The sequence below is a fragment of the Vigna angularis genome, chromosome 10 (genome assembly GCF_016808095.1).
Source record: "Vigna angularis cultivar LongXiaoDou No.4 chromosome 10, ASM1680809v1, whole genome shotgun sequence".
In the NCBI taxonomy this organism is placed as follows: Eukaryota; Viridiplantae; Streptophyta; class Magnoliopsida; order Fabales; family Fabaceae; genus Vigna; species Vigna angularis.
This window is the reverse complement of record NC_068979.1, coordinates 650,826-667,187: the sequence shown is the minus strand read 5'-3', so window position 1 is coordinate 667,187 and position 16,362 is coordinate 650,826. Positions and strand designations below refer to the sequence as shown.

Below are 16,362 nucleotides of genomic sequence, written 5' to 3'. Positions count from 1 at the left end.
TTTTATTTTTATTTTTATTTTTTTTCTTAATTTGTTTCACAAAAAAAAAATACAGTTAAACATCTAAGACACCCTAAAGGACACGAACCAGTGGCAAAATCATGGAGAACCAAGTAGAAGTTCAAGAGGGAATGAAAGCCGATATCCAACAGCTGAAGGAACAAATGAGACAAGTCCTAAGGACCCTGGATGCCTTACAAAGTCCTGGATGTTTATGCACACAACGATCACAACAAGGAGTTCCAGAAGACACAAACTTTCCCTTCCTATGGTCTTCCCCCGAATTATACTCCACCCTCAGAAATGGACTTGAGACATCTTGACGCTCAAAAATAAAAAAAGTCAAAGGGGACACAGTTGAAGTAGGAAACGAGTTTGGGGGGCAACCGTTTGGATGGTCCTTAGGAGAATTATTGTAAGCACTAAGAGGACAAAGCCACCTGAGTTGAATAAATCTGGTCACCATGTCATCACATCAATGTTGAGGTTGTCAGGCACAAATTTGAAGAACTGTAAAAATTGTGAAAGCCATAGAAGGTGGATGAAATGCCAAGTTTGAAAATGTTGCAAAATTTGAATAGGCTCAGATCTGATGGTACTTCCAAAATTCAAGTTTCCAGAGTTTGAGAAATATCGGGAAAGAGCTTATCCCCAAAGCCATCTATGGCAAGAAAATAATGGTTCATGCATGTGATGAAAAGTTATTAATTCTTCTGTTCTGAGAGATGGGCTGGCATTGCCTCTAATGGGAGTACTCATCTCGAACCTTGATGCATCGGCCTAGGGAGAATCCGGTGGATGGTTTTCTTGAGACAGTGCAGATATAACATGGATGAAACATCTCATAGAGCATGATAGAGAAGGAGTATGAATTATTCAAAGAATATGCCCAAGGTAGAGAGAAATTTTCTTCTCAAGTAGAACCACCTCTGAGCAACAAGAAGGTCACTACTGTACTCTACAACCATCATGAACACATGATAAGCAATGAGAGGTTGAAGGTGGAAGAGTCTCTGACAGGGTGCGGAGCTGAACCAAAGTACAGAAACGCTCGACAAAAGCACACGGACAATCACCCTATGGACGACAGAGAGTACTTCACTAAGAGCACAAGTGGACGTTCGTCCAGTGAACAGAAGTGGACGCTCGTCCTTCAGCTAGAAGTGGACGCTCGTCCAAAATGAGGCAGCCGCTCGTCCAACCAATGAAAGCGAACGCTCGTCCTTCAGCTAGTAGATGACGCTCGTTCAAGAAGCGGACGCTCGTCCAAAGTTAGGCAGCCGTTCGTCCTAACTGAAGTGAACGCTCGTGCAGTCCAGCACAGAGAAGCGGACGTTCGTCCACCAACTGAAGAAATGGACGCTCGTCCAGCACACTGAGGTGGACGCTCGTCCAATACAGAGAATTGGACGCTCAAGTGGACGTTCGTCCACAAACTGAAGAAATGGACGCTCGTCCAGCAAACACAATTGGACGCTCGTCCGTAAAACTGAGTAGAACGTTCGTCCAGAAATAGGACGTTCGTCCAGAAAGTGGACGCTCGTCCAAGCTCGTCCACGCTCGTCCAGAACGCTCGAAATGCTTGTCCAGCAGAGGACGTTCGTCCAGAAAGTGGACGCTCGTCCAGAAAGTGGACGCTCGTCCAGAATTGGGAAGGTGGTCAAAAAAAAATTGGACGCTCTCGTGACTCAATTATTTAACCCTTCTCTTTAAAAGATGATTCAGAGGAATTGCAAAAGCAGATCTGGACGGAGAGGAGACTAGGGATGACGCTGCAGCAGATGCTCCAAGGGCTTCCATGGTGGAAAATCACCAATTTCCACCATCTAATCCATCATTGCTCCCTTCAACTGACAACGAGATCGTTGACACATTCCTAAATACTCTGTAATCACCCTTCTGTAAGACCATGGTGAGCAGTAAAGCTTCTCAAACTTGCGATAATCCAAGAAAGAATTGAAATTGGTGTGAAGACTGAGAAGATTGTACAAGGTCTTACCATGAGAACGAATGTGATCAAGTCTGGTCTAAGCCTCGGACAAGGAGAGAAGAAAGAGCTCAATCACATCCTACGGCTCAAATACCGTTTGTCCTACCCTTTGAAAGTACTCCGAGACAAGATTGGACTCAGTCCAAACTCAACTTCCCACCAAGCTGTCGGGTAGAAAACGATTGATCAAGAGAAAAGGCCTACGAGTTTCACTCCTATTCATATAACTTATGCAACATTGCTTCCAAGTCTTATGCATAAAAAAGGTTGTTTTCCACTTGTTACATGGAGCCTTTAAAACCTCAATACCTCAAGACTCATGATACAACATACACAAAAGGTGGTTACCACGGAGTGGCCATTGATCGTTCCAAAAGTACTGGTGGTTCAAGCGCGGAGGCAAACTTTGATTCATTCAAGTTATTTTAAAGTTTGAAGAAAGTTAATCCAGCATTGTGGCGAGGCGTGAGTTCATCTCTACGAGTGCCATGACGAGGGAAGAGGACTCGCGGATTATTTGAGAAAGCATAAGTTGGAACTGATGTTATTTTGCTCGAGCTTTAATTTGTCTTCCTATGAGGTTTATGCTCATTGATATCACGTTTTCATCCATGAATTTTAATGTGAAATTTCGTTACTTGGTATCTCCAAGGTTTACTAGAAATCATGTCATAATAGGGTGTCGCGAAACAAAAAAAAATGATGATAATAAAAAAAAAGGTTTGTCAAAAATTCAGATTGTGCAAATTTTGTTTACGAGTTCATTGTTCCTCTCTTCCCATTTCTGCATTGCCTCATATGCATAATGTTTTCAAAATTTTGTTTTTCATACTCATGGCGTTCACTTTGGTTTTCATTTCTTTCGAAATCTTTTTTCGTATTTTCTTTGTAAATAATTTATTTTCTGTTGAGCCCGGTTTTCCTTTTATTTCGTTCAGATTAGAAATTTTGTTTAGACTGAAATCAAAGAAAAACCATAAAAATCCATTTTATTTCATCATTCGGGCAGGATTTACAGTAAGGTCGGAGAGTTGATTTTGAACAAGGACATCAATTTAAATACACTCATACGATCTTAACATTTAATAAAAATGCATAAAAAAGAGAAAAAAACAGATATAACGAAAGAAAGTCCAAAGTCACAAATTCAAATAAAAGCAAAAAAAAAAAAGAGCAAATAAAACAAAAGCAAATAAAAGATTGTTCAGGGTTCGATCACTGGTGATCGTTAATTTTACAGACCATGAAAATAATGAAAATAAAAAACATCCATTTTAGCGAAAGTATTCCCGAGCTGGTTGCGGTCGTCTGAGGGAGAGCTCCGTCGAGGGAGCTCTGGTCCGGAATGTGAGAAGCATGGGTGGAGCGATTTGTCGTCCGTCCCTGTCGTCGTCAATGATGATCGGAACCGGGAACAAGTTCAGCAGCCTCGGCGCCCTCATGATCACCCAGTCGTTTTCTTTCCAGAAAAAACAAAAAAATTGTCAATAATAAGATGAGGAGAAAATTTTCAAAAAAAAAAAAAGATGGAGGTGATCAGGATACTTACCATACATGTATAGCGGCAGTTGCGAAAACTGAGTGCCAGTGGGGTCTACCTCCGCTTGCCAGCGCCTGACCCGATTGCCGTGGTTGTTAAACCAGCAGTGCACATTGTATTCAGTAGCGTCTGCGAAAACTCTTAGTCGAGACGCAATCTCGACAACTTGGGCTCTGCTGGGATGTGTGACCCCGTAATTGTAGATATGGGTCATCATTTTGACCTGATCTTCAGTAGGTCTCCACCGCTGACTGGTGTACCTCTCCATCTCCATCTCGTTCATCTTTCCTCTCTAAGTTTTCTGAAACAAAAAAAATATGAAAATAAAAAGAACAAAAAACAAAGCAGAAGCATAAAACAAAAAAAAGTATTTTCAGTGTTTTCTTTTTTCGTTTTTATTTCCTTTTAGTTTATTTTGTCCAGTTGGTCTTTGTTATTTCAGTGTCCGGTCTCGGATCTGTTTCACGGTCCTCGCAAAGGTTCCTAAACGGATCTATGTCCTTTTGTCCTTGTCCATATTGTCCATGTCCGGTTCATCATTTAAATTTATCTTTTTAAGTTTTCTGATTTTATGGGGTACGTGGCGTTGTTCTACCCGATTGTCTCTGCCATACCTTCAAACGAAGGGAGATGAACGTCTGGTTTCCAGCCTATATACCCCTTAAGTTTAAGACAGTTGTGTTTTTAAGTGTTTTAAGTTTTTTAAAAATTAAAAAAAAAAAAAGAAAAGAGAAGAGAAGACTCAGAAAGAAATGCAGAGAAGGGCAAGATGGAAATAAAAGCAGGCAAAGCAGAAAGCAGGAAAGGAAAGCAGGAAAGAACAACATAACGGAAAGCATAAAAGAAAAGCAGAAGCAAGAAGCTAAAGAGTAAAGAGCAAGAACAGAAAGCGTGAAGGAAAGAAAAGCAAAGAAAACGTAAAAAGAGAGACAAGAAGAGCAAGAGAAGGAAAGATCAGAAGAGCAGAAAGCAAAGATCGGAAGAGTAGGAAAGGAAAAGGATTTAGAGTACAGAGGACTTACCTGGAAGTGGAGGGCTTGCAGAAGCTTGTCGGAAGACTCAGACGCCTTCGAAGGTGGGGATGGAGAAGCCTCGCAGAAGTCCAGACGCTCAAGGAAGAGAGAGAAGAGAGAGAAAGGGAGAGCAAGAGAGAGAGAGAGATCAGAAAATGTCGCCCAACGCGGAGGAGCTCTCGACTTATAGCCAAGAAAATCCACTGTGGCTACAGTTCCGGTCGCTGCAACTGCCTGGTGTCGGTCTGATTTCTTTCTGAGTTTTCAAAAAAAAAAAAAATAAAAATAATAAAAATTTTTTGAAAATCTGAAACGGGTAGGGTTTTGTTGGGTCGATCCGGCCCAATTCAAGACTTCTTGGATGATCCGATTTCACCAAAAAAAAATAATAAAACAAAAAAATCAAAAATATGATAAATAGAAAATTTTCAAAAAAAATAATAATTGGATTGATGTAAAATTTGAAGTGTTCAAAATTGTTTTTCATTTGCATGACAAAGGACATTTTTCAGGTTCATTGGGCCTCATTACCATGTTAGCTTTCTTTGAACCCAATTCTTTCTGAAATATAAATTTGAGTGAAGAATTATTTTGGCATGTTTATAATTTTCACATCACACCATTTTGTTTGTTTTTATTCCTTCTTCTATATTTTGAATAAATCAAAAATATTGAAAAAAAAAAAGAACAGTGCTCGAGCCCATTAGGCCCAATGGCCTTCGTGGTTTTCTCTCGAGTATACTTCTTTTGAAAATATGTCAAAAATGTTTTGTTTTCACTTTTTTGCTGTTGAATGATGTTTTGTACATTTGTTCAAATTGGTTTGTGTAATTTCCTTTGCATTTGTAACAAAAAATCTGAGAATGAAAGATGAACAGTTTTTGAGCCCATTAGGCCCTTTCGGCATATGTGGTTTCTCCTGAACCAGTGCATCTGAATTTCTGAAAAATAAAAATCCTTGTTTGTGTAGATTTTGTGTTTTCAATTCATAATTTCCCTTTTCATTTGTGTGAACAATTATTTGTGCAAAAAAAAAAAAAAAAATGCTTCCTTGGTCATCTTCTTGTGTCAAGTTCACACGGCTCAGGTCATCTGATCCATTGGGTCAATGTGCCTGGTAAGTCCAACTTCCTTTTGTTACTTCTCCTCAGGGCTGATCCGATCTGGATTTTCCTGTGTCAGAAAGTTAAAAAAAAAAAAAACATTTTTCAAACGTTTTTTCTAAATCATATTTTCTCATATCATTTCCTGCATTGCTCACCAAGCCTAGTTTCTGCACTGATTCCCAAGCCTTTGTTTCTATTTTGGCCCCAAAAGCCCAGTTCCTACACTGGCCCATAAAAGTCCAGTTCCTACACTGGCCCCAAAAGCCCAGTTCTCCCACTGGCCCCCTAAGCCCAGCTCTCACTGGCCCCAAAAGCCCAGTTCTCACACTGGCCCCTTAAGCCCAGTTTCCATACTGGCCCATTAAGCCCAGTTTTCACACTGGCAAATATTTTTCAAATCTCAAGTTCTCAGAATTCAAAAGCCCAGCTCTTACTGGCCCCAAAAGCCCAGTTTTCACACTGGCCCCTTAAGCCCAGTTTCCATACTGGCCCATTAAGCCCAGTCTTCACACTGGCGAATATTTTTCAAATCACAAGTTTCAAAAATTCTCAAAATTCAAAAGCCCAGCTCACACTGGCCCGTAAGCCCAGCTCACACTGGCCCCCTAAGCCCAGCTTACACGGGCCCCCTAAGCGCAGCTCACACTGGCCCCTAAGCCCAGTTCTCACACTGGCCCCCTAAGCCCAGCTCACACTGGCCCTTTAAGCCCAGCTCACACTGGCCCCCTAAGCCCAGCTCACATTGGCCCCTAAGCCCAGCTCACACTGGCCCCCTAAGCCCAGCTCACACTGGCCCCCAAGCCCAGTTTTCATACTGGCCACCATACGTAATTTTCTCTTAATACAAAAAAAAACATGTTTTTCAACTAGTATCATCATTTTCATTTTACTTTTCTTCATGCATAAAAAAAAAATACGCAAAAGTTTGAGTCATTTGTTTTCGATGCAAATCACCCATTTTATGAGATTTCAAAAAAAAAATATAATGGATGTCATAATCTCCTGGAGTCAAATGATCAAATCACATTCTTAAGAGATATATGTGTGTGCATTGCTTGAAAACATCATCCTTCAGCCTTCATTAAACCAGAGATTGACCCAATCATGTTCTTGAGCCCAAATAATAAGCACAAAGTTTTACACTGGGGCAGATTTTCCATTACCTCCACTGCTTTCATTTGGGAGATCCTGGAATCCGTAAAAAAAAAAAAAAAAGAAAGAGGAAAAAAAATGAATAAAAAATGACTCTGTTGAGATCATTTAGTCTTTGTCTCTTAATTAATCTTTTGAAAATAAAACAACCAAAATTTGAAATGATGTGTGGCCATCTTTCTTCATCAAAAAAAAAAAAACAAAAAAAAAAAACAAAAAGAAAAACAACAAAAAATATATCCTTTGATACCCAATTTGAGCCAATAAGAATTTTCTTTTCAAATCTTACCCAAACAAGGGTTACCATCACGATAGAAATCAACTCAAATTGCAGGAAGAACACACTCAGTGATCAAATGAAGAAAATTCCTCAAAAGTGAAGTAAAAATACAAAGAATCACAAAGTGATGGCAAGCAAAGAATGAAAATTGAGAAAGGGCAAAGTAGTCAAAACAGTTTTGACGAATAACTGATACAAAGTATAGATGGTAACTCTTGTTTTTTCAAAAAAAAAAAATCCACAAAATTTTATTTGAGCCTTTATATCCTTTCTTTCAACACCCTTTAGCCCAAGCCACATTACAAGCCCAATAAAAGTCCACACAGATTGAATACTGGTTGCTTAAATTTTCATAAAGCTTAATTTTGAGACAAGACAAAAAAATGACCAACAATGCAAAAAAAAATGAAAAATGATGAAAAATAAATGTCCTCGGATGAAGGGAACTCCCTTTTGATTAAGATTTTACAAAGGAAAATCAAGCCGTTTGGGGCAATCTTTTCAAGCCAACCCTTTCCATATCCATCACAAATTCCTGAACACATTCAAATCCCATTCAAACTCTTCCCTCGGATCCCAAAATTGGGGCAACTTTGTTTGTCTCATATTTGTTACATCTGTATATTCAGTTCGTACCAAGACCGGAGCATCCATCGTTGGGCCTCTCACATTTGTCCGTACTGAGATTCATGGATCCACCCTTAAATCAGGAGCAGGCACTTTGGGGCTTTTGTATGATTTTGAGTCCATCTTATCATTCGTAAACCCAAAGTGGGGGGGGCAACTTCTTGTGGAACCTTGCTTAATTGACTCATACCCAAAACCAAGGCAACTTTGTAACTTTCATATGTTTCGACCCATTCAGAGTATTGAGCAACTTTGTTAAATCACCAAAATTTTTCATCTTGAATATTCAAAGCTCATACAAAGATTGGGGCATCCCCTGTTGGGCCTTGCATGATCTTGGTTCGCCCCGAACTTCAAAGAAATTCATCACCACCAAAATTGGGGCAATTTGCGAATCCCACATGATATTCTCACTCCCTGATTCCTGACTTATTCCCTCTCATTTCAGATACATGTGTCCATACCAATACTTCTACCATGTTCCAGAGCAGCTTCTGGGTATCTACTACCTCACATTGGCCTTTGTAGCCGTTTTAAGGAGTAAGAGGCTCAAGTAGCCATCCCGGTACTCTCCAAATCCTTCCAATCATCCTCCACATATTTTTCCAACCCCTGATATCAAGCATGTACACACCAGTATCTCGTCAAGAAATGCGTGGCACACAAGCTTCATTTTGCACAATTGTCTTTTATTGGATCGTCGTCCCGTCGCGATTCCGGTTGCGACAATTATTATATTTATTTTATTTATTTATTTTTTGTAATTTTTATTCATTATAAAAAAGTGAAGGTATGCAGATAAATAAACAAGATAAAAACAGTACAGAGGGATGAGGGTTATCTTACAAGGGGATTATACAATGAAAATTAATGATCAAACAAAAAATAATAAAAAGGAAACTAAAGCGTAAAAAATAAAACAAGAGAAAATTAACAAAATTAAGGGTACAAAGATAAAACCAGTGTGAAATTGATGCTCCTTTGTTTGGGCCAAAATCCCCTCTTTTGTCTTTGTATTCGCTAGGGGTGTCAAGATAAAACATGAGGTGCATTGAGTATTTGCTCGTCAGGCCCAGTTCTCCCTTTTTTTTATTTTTGTTTGCAGAAACGGAGGGGCTTAAACCCAAATGAAAGGGGGTGTGCGGGTGAGAACCGGGGGGGTGCGTGAAGGAGAAAAATGTTTTTATTTTATTTTTACTTTTTGGTTTATTAGAGAGAGCTGGGTCGAGGAAAAACGAACAGGCCCAAGGCCTTTCCATTCTTCAGCTCAGGAGACCCTTAGGGGTTTCTCCATTCTTCTCATCACACCATTTCACTTCACTAAGACCAAGGGTCTTTTTTTCTCTCTGAGCAAGAGAAGCCAAAGGCGCTCACCTCCACCGTTCAACGACCACCTCCCAACCTTCGTCCAAACGGCCACCGCGGTGCGCGAGAGGAGAACGCACTCGCCTTCCACCTTGCATCCTCGCCGCCGCTGCTACTGGTGACTGTCTCCGCGCCACTGCTTCTGCGAACCAGCCACCACGCACGCCAACCAGGCCGCCTTTGTCTCGGGTCCCCTGGCACCCTTCTTGCTTCACGAATGGCGACTCTAATCCTTGGGCCGTGGGCACAGAGGATCAATATCTAGTTTGGCTCTTGGATTTTTGTTTTTTTTTTTAATGGTTTCGGGGTTTTTGATAATTGAAAATGATGAAAGTAGAAGTGATGTTGGAGATGTCGGGGGTGATGTGGATAGTGATGTGGGCGTTGCAGCAGAGGATGGATGATGATGGGTATTTGGAGGTGATGAAAATGGAGGAAGAAAGGTATTGGCCGTGGGGGTAAGGTGAAGATGATGATATGGGAAACAGTATATGGATGAAGATGGGAGTGAGTTCACGGGTGTTGGAGCTGATGGAGAGTGGTCAGAGGTGAATGATGAATGAAGATGATAATCTTGGGGTTTAGTGTTGGAGGTAATGGATGTTGGAAGTTACGGATAAGAGAGAGCCGGTGCCCCTACGCCGTAGTCATGAGTTGTTTGGGTGAAGGAAATCAAGTTGGGATGGTTACAGGTGAATGGAATGATATGAAAGTATTGTTTTGTCATTTTTCTTTCTGTTGTATTTCTCTGGTGAATATCAGTTCATTGATTCAAACTCAACGTTGATGGTCGGAGGTGGAAATAGGCAACGGGGGCATAACTTTGTTATCTATTAATGGATTTCGCTTGGCTGTAAGTTGAGAAGATGGACTCGCTCGGAGAAAAGAAATAGGACCATAGAAGTGGGTGCGGGAAGGGTGACGATGATATTCGGTAACAACAGACACAAACAAATATTCACAACACTCAACATGCAAACGTAGCAACAACATAACAGTGACATGTTCAAAGACAGTGTAAAAGAGGCATGTTTAAGGGCAAGTAACCAAATCAGTGACATGGAGTGGAAAGCATTACTTACCTCTTGAAGCTCCTTTCCGATGGTCTCCTCCTCTCTCTCTGGCTTTCCTCCTCCTTCCTGTGATGTCTCTGGCTTCCCGAAAGTGGACCCTTCCCTCTACTTCCCTCTCTTTAGTAAATGATGTTTCTTCTGCCTCCTCTTCTTTTTCAGTTTCCTCTTTCTTTTAATTTTTCTTGGTGAATGAAGATGGTGAACGCTGGTGGCTGTGAGGTTAAGATGTTGAAAGTGATGAAGTTTGTTTGGCCGTGAAAATGAAAAGGGAAGGGTGATAGCAGTGTGTGTGGATGGCCGGAGTGCGTCGGATGGTTTCTGGGCGGAGGTCGCGGTGTTCCAGACGAATATGCGGAAGTGATTATTGGAGGTTATTACTGGTGTCTTTGATGATGGTCGTCGTGCGTGTGTCCTTGGTGCGAATGGGGTTTAGAGTTCGGCCATGGTATATGGATAAAGATGATGGTTGAGGGGAGATGATCTTGTTGAGTTAGAAAAGCGTGAGGTAAGGATGAAGAATGGTGAGCTGTTGCCGGTAGCCGTGGGCGTGTTGGTGATTGGAAATAAAGGGAAACTTGAAGATTCAGTCCCCGGTCCGTGAAAAAATGGGAGTGGAAGAAAAGGTGGCTGGAAGGGTGTTGGTAGTAGTGTTGGAGATGAATGTGTTGATATTGGTGAGCCTCTGTCTGTTTTTTTTCGTGAGTGCCCCCCCCCCCCCCCCCCCCCTTTCTTTTTTTTAGCTAACTCCCTCTTTCCGTCTTTTGCTGAGAATCCAGAATCTTGTAGTACAGAAAGCCCTTTACAGAGGTGAAAGATGGGCACCGGGTGTGCACTGACGTGGATGACCACCAAGAGTGAAGGTGTCAACAAAAAAAAAAATTCTCTTCTTCAGAAACCCATACTTTGGGCGCGTGTTATTCTTTCCCCTGGTATCCACTATGCATTCACATTTTATTATTGGGGAAACAGGGTGTCAAAGGTGAGTGGGAAGCAGAGGTAAGTGGGAGGCAGACTCAGGTGAAGTCCAGCAGCTTGATTTTCTTCCTTTTTTTTCTTTTTAAATCTCCAGAGACCCATACAGTAAGTGATTTCAGACGGTCAATGGCGGACAGCGGCGGCTGGAGGTGGGAATCCTCGGTGGAAAGTTCAGATCATATTTAAAGTGCAGCCACCACTATTCGGACGCTCGTTCGAACAGAAAACGAACGAACCTTCATATTAAAAGAACGCTCAAACCAAACGCTCATGAGGTGAGACAATCTGATACAGGCCGAACGCAAACAGAAGAAAAGAACGAACGTTCACAAGGTCAACCAAAGAAAAACGAACGCTCACAAACACTACTCCAAAGACCGAACGCTTGAGATTCAAACCGAATATTAAACCGAACGGTGACAATGGACGCTCGCTTAACTGAGAACAAAGCCATATCAAGAACGAACGCCACTAATACGTAAGTGGCCGAACGTTCAAAACCGCACGCTAATCACCATCACACCCCAATAATGAGCGCCCAAAACCGAGCGCTAATGATCAGTCAACACCGAACGTTCAAATGAGAATAAAATAACCTCAGAACCGAACGTTCACTGACACAAAACGACCGAACGGTTGAACAGTTTGGACGAACGATTGAACAACAGTGGGGAAGGACGAACGGTTGAACAACAGTGAAGTGAGGAAAGACGTACGCTCACTATTTGGACGAACGGTCACTGTTTGGACGAGCGGCCACACCAACAGTGGGAAAGGACGAACGGTTGAAGGAAGGACGAACGGCAGAGGATGAACGCTTGATCAAAGAGGACGAACGCTCGCAAGCTTGAATACTGGCCGAACGGTCGAATAGTGAAAAAAGGACGAACGGTCGCATAATGGAGAGGACGAACGTTCGCTCGAGCGCTCAAAACCGAACGCTCGCTTGAATATAATCTTCATGGAGACCGAACGTTCATCAAAATATTATGATCGAACAGCTGAACAGTGCATAGGACGAGCGTTCAAAAGTGAAACCGAGCGTTCAAGTGAGAAACCGAGCGTTCAAGTGATGACCGAGCGTTCAAGTGATGACCGAACGCTCATAAGACAAATATAAACCGAACGCACAAGGTGGACGAACGTTTCGAAGAGGAAAAAGCGAACGCCCAATGATGCAGGACGAACGCTAATGGTCAGGTACGGACGAACGGTATATGACGAACGCTTAATGATTGCCGAACGTCCATGAGACCGATGGGCCGAACGATGTGATGATCAAGAACGAACGAACGTGCTTCTCTTGGAGCTCCGGATGGGCGCTTGGGGACGAACGTCCCCCTTTTTTTTTTATTGCCATTTTATTTATTTTATTTATTTTATTTTTTTTTTTGTTATTATAAACCCCCCCTTTTTTTTGTATTTTTATTTATTTATTTTTTTATTTATGTCTTTTGTTGGTGAAAATAAATTTTATTTAATCAACCCGGACGAAATTGAGTGTTGACAGCTGCCCCTCTTTACTTAGATTTTACTAGATGATATGATAAACAATGTTTTCATATTATCATAGTAAAAGATATGTAAAGATAGAAACACTAATTTCGTCTGGATTTCAAAATACACAAGAAACAAACAGAGAATAAAACAAACAAACAAAGCTGAGGATTGAAGTGTGACAACCTCGGAGGGTGTACCAAAGCTACAGATGAAATGAACGAGGAACAAAAATTGTTTTGCCCTTCTCTTCTTCTTTTTTTTTTTTTTTTTAATAAATTTTTTTTTAGTGCATAAATAAAATGAATGACATTAAGTAAATGAGAAAATTGAATTTGATTGGGTTCGACCATTGCCATGCAGAGGGTCGTTTTGAAAAAGTAAAAACTGTACCTGACCATTGCCATGCAGAGGGTCGTTTGAAAAAGTAAAAATGGGCTCGACCATTGTCTTACAGGGGGCCGAGATACCAATGACAGAAAGCAAAAATTGGGCTCGACCATTGTCTTACAGAGGGCCGAGATACCAATGACAGAAAGTAAAATTGGGCTCGACCATTGTCTTACAGAGGGCCGAGATACCAATGACAGAAAGCAAAATTGGGCTCGACCATTGTCTTACAGAGGGCCGAGATACCAATGGCAAAAAGCAAAATTGGGCTCGACCATTGTCTTACAGAGGGCCGAGATACCAATGACAAGAAAGCAAAATTGGGCTCGACCATTGTCTTACAGAGGGCCGAGATACCAATGACAGAAAGCAAAATTGGGCTCGACCATTGTCTTACAGAGGGCCGAGATACCAATGACAAGAAAGCAAAATTGGGCTCGACCATTGTCTTACAGAGGGCCGAGATACCAATGACAGAAAGCAAAATTGGGCTCGACCATTGTCTTACAGAGGGCCGAGATACCAATGACAGAAAGCAAAATTGGGCTCGACCATTGTCTTACAAAGGGCCGAGATACCAATGGCAAAAAGCAAAATTGGGCTCGACCATTGTCTTACAGAGGGCCGAGATACCAATGACAAGAAAGCAAAATTGGGCTCGACCATTGTCTTACAGAGGGCCGAGATACCAATGGCAAAAAGCAAAAATTGGGCTCGACCATTGTCTTACAGAGGGCCGAGATACCAATGGCAAAAAGCAAAATTGGGCTCGACCATTGTCTTACAGAGGGCCGAGATACCAATGACAGAAAGCAAAATTGGGCTCGACCATTGTCTTACAGAGGGCCGAGATACCAATGGCAAAAAGCAAAATTGGGCTCGACCATTGTCTTACAGAGGGCCGAGATACCAATGACAAGAAAGCAAAATTGGGCTCGACCATTGTCTTACAGAGGGCCGAGATACCAATGGCAAAAAGAAAAATTGGGCTCGACCATTGTCTTACAGAGGGCCGAGATACCAATGACAGAAAGCAAAATTGGGCTCGACCATTGTCTTACAGAGGGCCGAGATACCAATGACAGAAAGCAAAATTGGGCTCGACCATTGTCTTACAGAGGGCCGAGATACCAATGGCAAAAAGCAAAATTGGGCTCGACCATTGTCTTACAGAGGGCCGAGATACCAATGACAAGAAAGCAAAATTGGGCTCGACCATTGTCTTACAGAGGGCCGAGATACCAATGACAGAAAGCAAAATTGGGCTCGACCATTGTCTTACAGAGGGCCGAGATACCAATGGCAAAAAGCAAAATTGGGCTCGACCATTGTCTTACAGAGGGCCGAGATACCAATGACAAGAAAGTAAAATTGTTTGATTGTTTTGAAAATTGAAATTTTTGAATTTGTTGAAATTTTGAGAACCTTTTTTTGATTTTGATTTTGAAATTAAGAAACAAGGTGTTGCATTTTTGTACAAGTATATGGAATCTTGATATGCAAGAGAAACTTGGTTGATGAAAATTTTGAAATGAGAAGAACACTTTGATACATGTTGATTTTTTTTGTCTTTTTGAAGGAAGAAAATTTGATGAATATACATGGAGGCAAATCCAAAGTTTGATGAAAATATGTACATGATGTATGGGTATATTATGAAACTATGACATTTTTTTTTTTGAGTCAATTTGCTTCCTTTGAAATCATCCAATTTATGACGATCTAGACTTCCAATTTCCTTTCAATGGATGTCCAAATTCTAAAGTCAACTGTTCAAAATGAAGCTTGTGTGCCACACATTTCTTGACGAGATACTAGTGTGTACATGCTTGATATCAGGGGTTGGTTAAAATATGTGGAGGATGATTGGAAGGATTTGGAGAGTACCGGGTTGGCTACTTGAGCCTTCTACTCCTTAAAATGGCTACAAAGGCCAATGTGAGGTAGTAGATACCCAGAAGTTGTTCTGGAACATGGTAAAAGTATTGGTATGGACAAATGTATCTGTGAATTGAGAGGGAATAAGTCAGGAATCAAGGAGTGAGAATATCATGTGGGATTTGCAAATTGCCCCAATTTTGGTGGTTTTAGGTTTCTTTGAAGTTCGGGACGAACCAAGATCATGCAAGGCCCAACAAGGGATGCCCCAGTTTTTGTATGAGCTTTGAATATTCAGATGAAAAATTTTGGTGATTTAACAAAGTTGCTCAATACTCTGAATGGGTCGAAACATATGAAAGTTACAAAGTTGCCTTGGTTTTGGGTATGAGTCAATTAAGCGAGGTTCCACAAGAAGTTGCCCCCCACTTTGGGTTTACGAATGATAAGATGGACTCAAAATCATACAAAGCCCCAAAGTGTCTGCCCCTGTCTTGAGGGTGGATCTATGAATTTCAGTACGGACAAATCTGAGAGGCCCAACAAGGGTTCAGATGGAACAAATCTGAGACTAACAAAGTTGCCCCAAGTTTGGGACCCGGGGGAAGAGTTTGAATGGGATTTGAATGTGTTCAGGAATTTGTGATGGATATGGAAAGGATTGGCTTTAAAAGATTGCCCCAAACGGTTTGATTTTCCTTCGTAAAATCTTAATTTTGATCAAAAAGGAGTTCCATTCATCCGATTTATATATTTTTTTTCATCATTTTTTTTTAACTGCATTGTTAGTCATTTTTGTCTTATCTCAGAAATTAAGCTTTATGAAAATTTAAGCAACCATTATTCAATCTGTGTGGACTTTTATTGGGCTTGTAATGTGGCTTGGGCTAAAGGGTGTTGAAATAAAGGATATAAGGGCTCAAATAAATTTTTGTGGGTATTTTTTTTTTTTTTTAACACAAGGGTTACCATCTATACTTTGTATCAGTTATTCGTCAAAACTGTTTTGACTACTTTGCCCTTTCTCAAATTTCATTCTTTGCTTGCCATCACTTTGTGATTCTTTGTATTTTTACTTCACTTTTGAGGAATTCTCTTCATTTGATCACTAAGTGTGTTCTTCCTGCAGTTTGAGTCGATTTCTATCGTGATGGTAACCCTTGTTTGGGTAAGATTTGAAAAGAAAATTCTTATTGGCTCAAATTGGGTATCAAAGGATATATTTTTGTTTTTTGGATGAAGAAAAATGGCCACACATCATTTCAAAATTTGGTTGTTTTATTTTCAAAAGATTAATTAGGAGACAAAGACTAAATGATCTCAACAAGAGTCATTCATTCATTTTTTTTTTACACATTTTTTTTCTTTTTTTTTTTTTTTTTTACAACGGATTTCAGGATCTCCCAAATGAAAGCCAATGGAGATAACGGAAAATCTGCCCCAGTGTAAAACTTGGTGTTTATCAATTGGGCTCAA

At 40.8% G+C, this 16,362-nt stretch overlaps 1 protein-coding gene across 1 annotated transcript; it reads right to left on the bottom strand.

The window, feature by feature from the left end:
- Window positions 1–3,184: 3,184 nt before the first annotated feature.
- Window positions 3,185–4,778, bottom strand: LOC128194245 (protein WUSCHEL-like). The gene is made up of 2 exons (XM_052869333.1): window positions 3,540–4,778; window positions 3,185–3,449 (listed from the first exon to the last, which is right to left on the bottom strand). The coding sequence occupies exons 1-2, from the start codon at window positions 3,811–3,813 to the stop codon at window positions 3,265–3,267; spliced, it is 459 nt and encodes a 152-aa protein (XP_052725293.1). The 5' UTR covers window positions 3,814–4,778; the 3' UTR covers window positions 3,185–3,264.
- Window positions 4,779–16,362: the final 11,584 nt, after the last annotated feature.

Coding starts and splice junctions, on each gene's coding strand:
- LOC128194245 (XM_052869333.1), bottom strand. CDS start 3,813: ATGAACGAGATGGAGATGGAGAGGTACACCAGTCAGCGGTGGAGACCT. Junction 3,450..3,539: donor ACTGCCGCTATACATGTATG/GTAAGTATCCTG, acceptor TTTTCTGGAAAG/AAAACGACTGGGTGATCATG.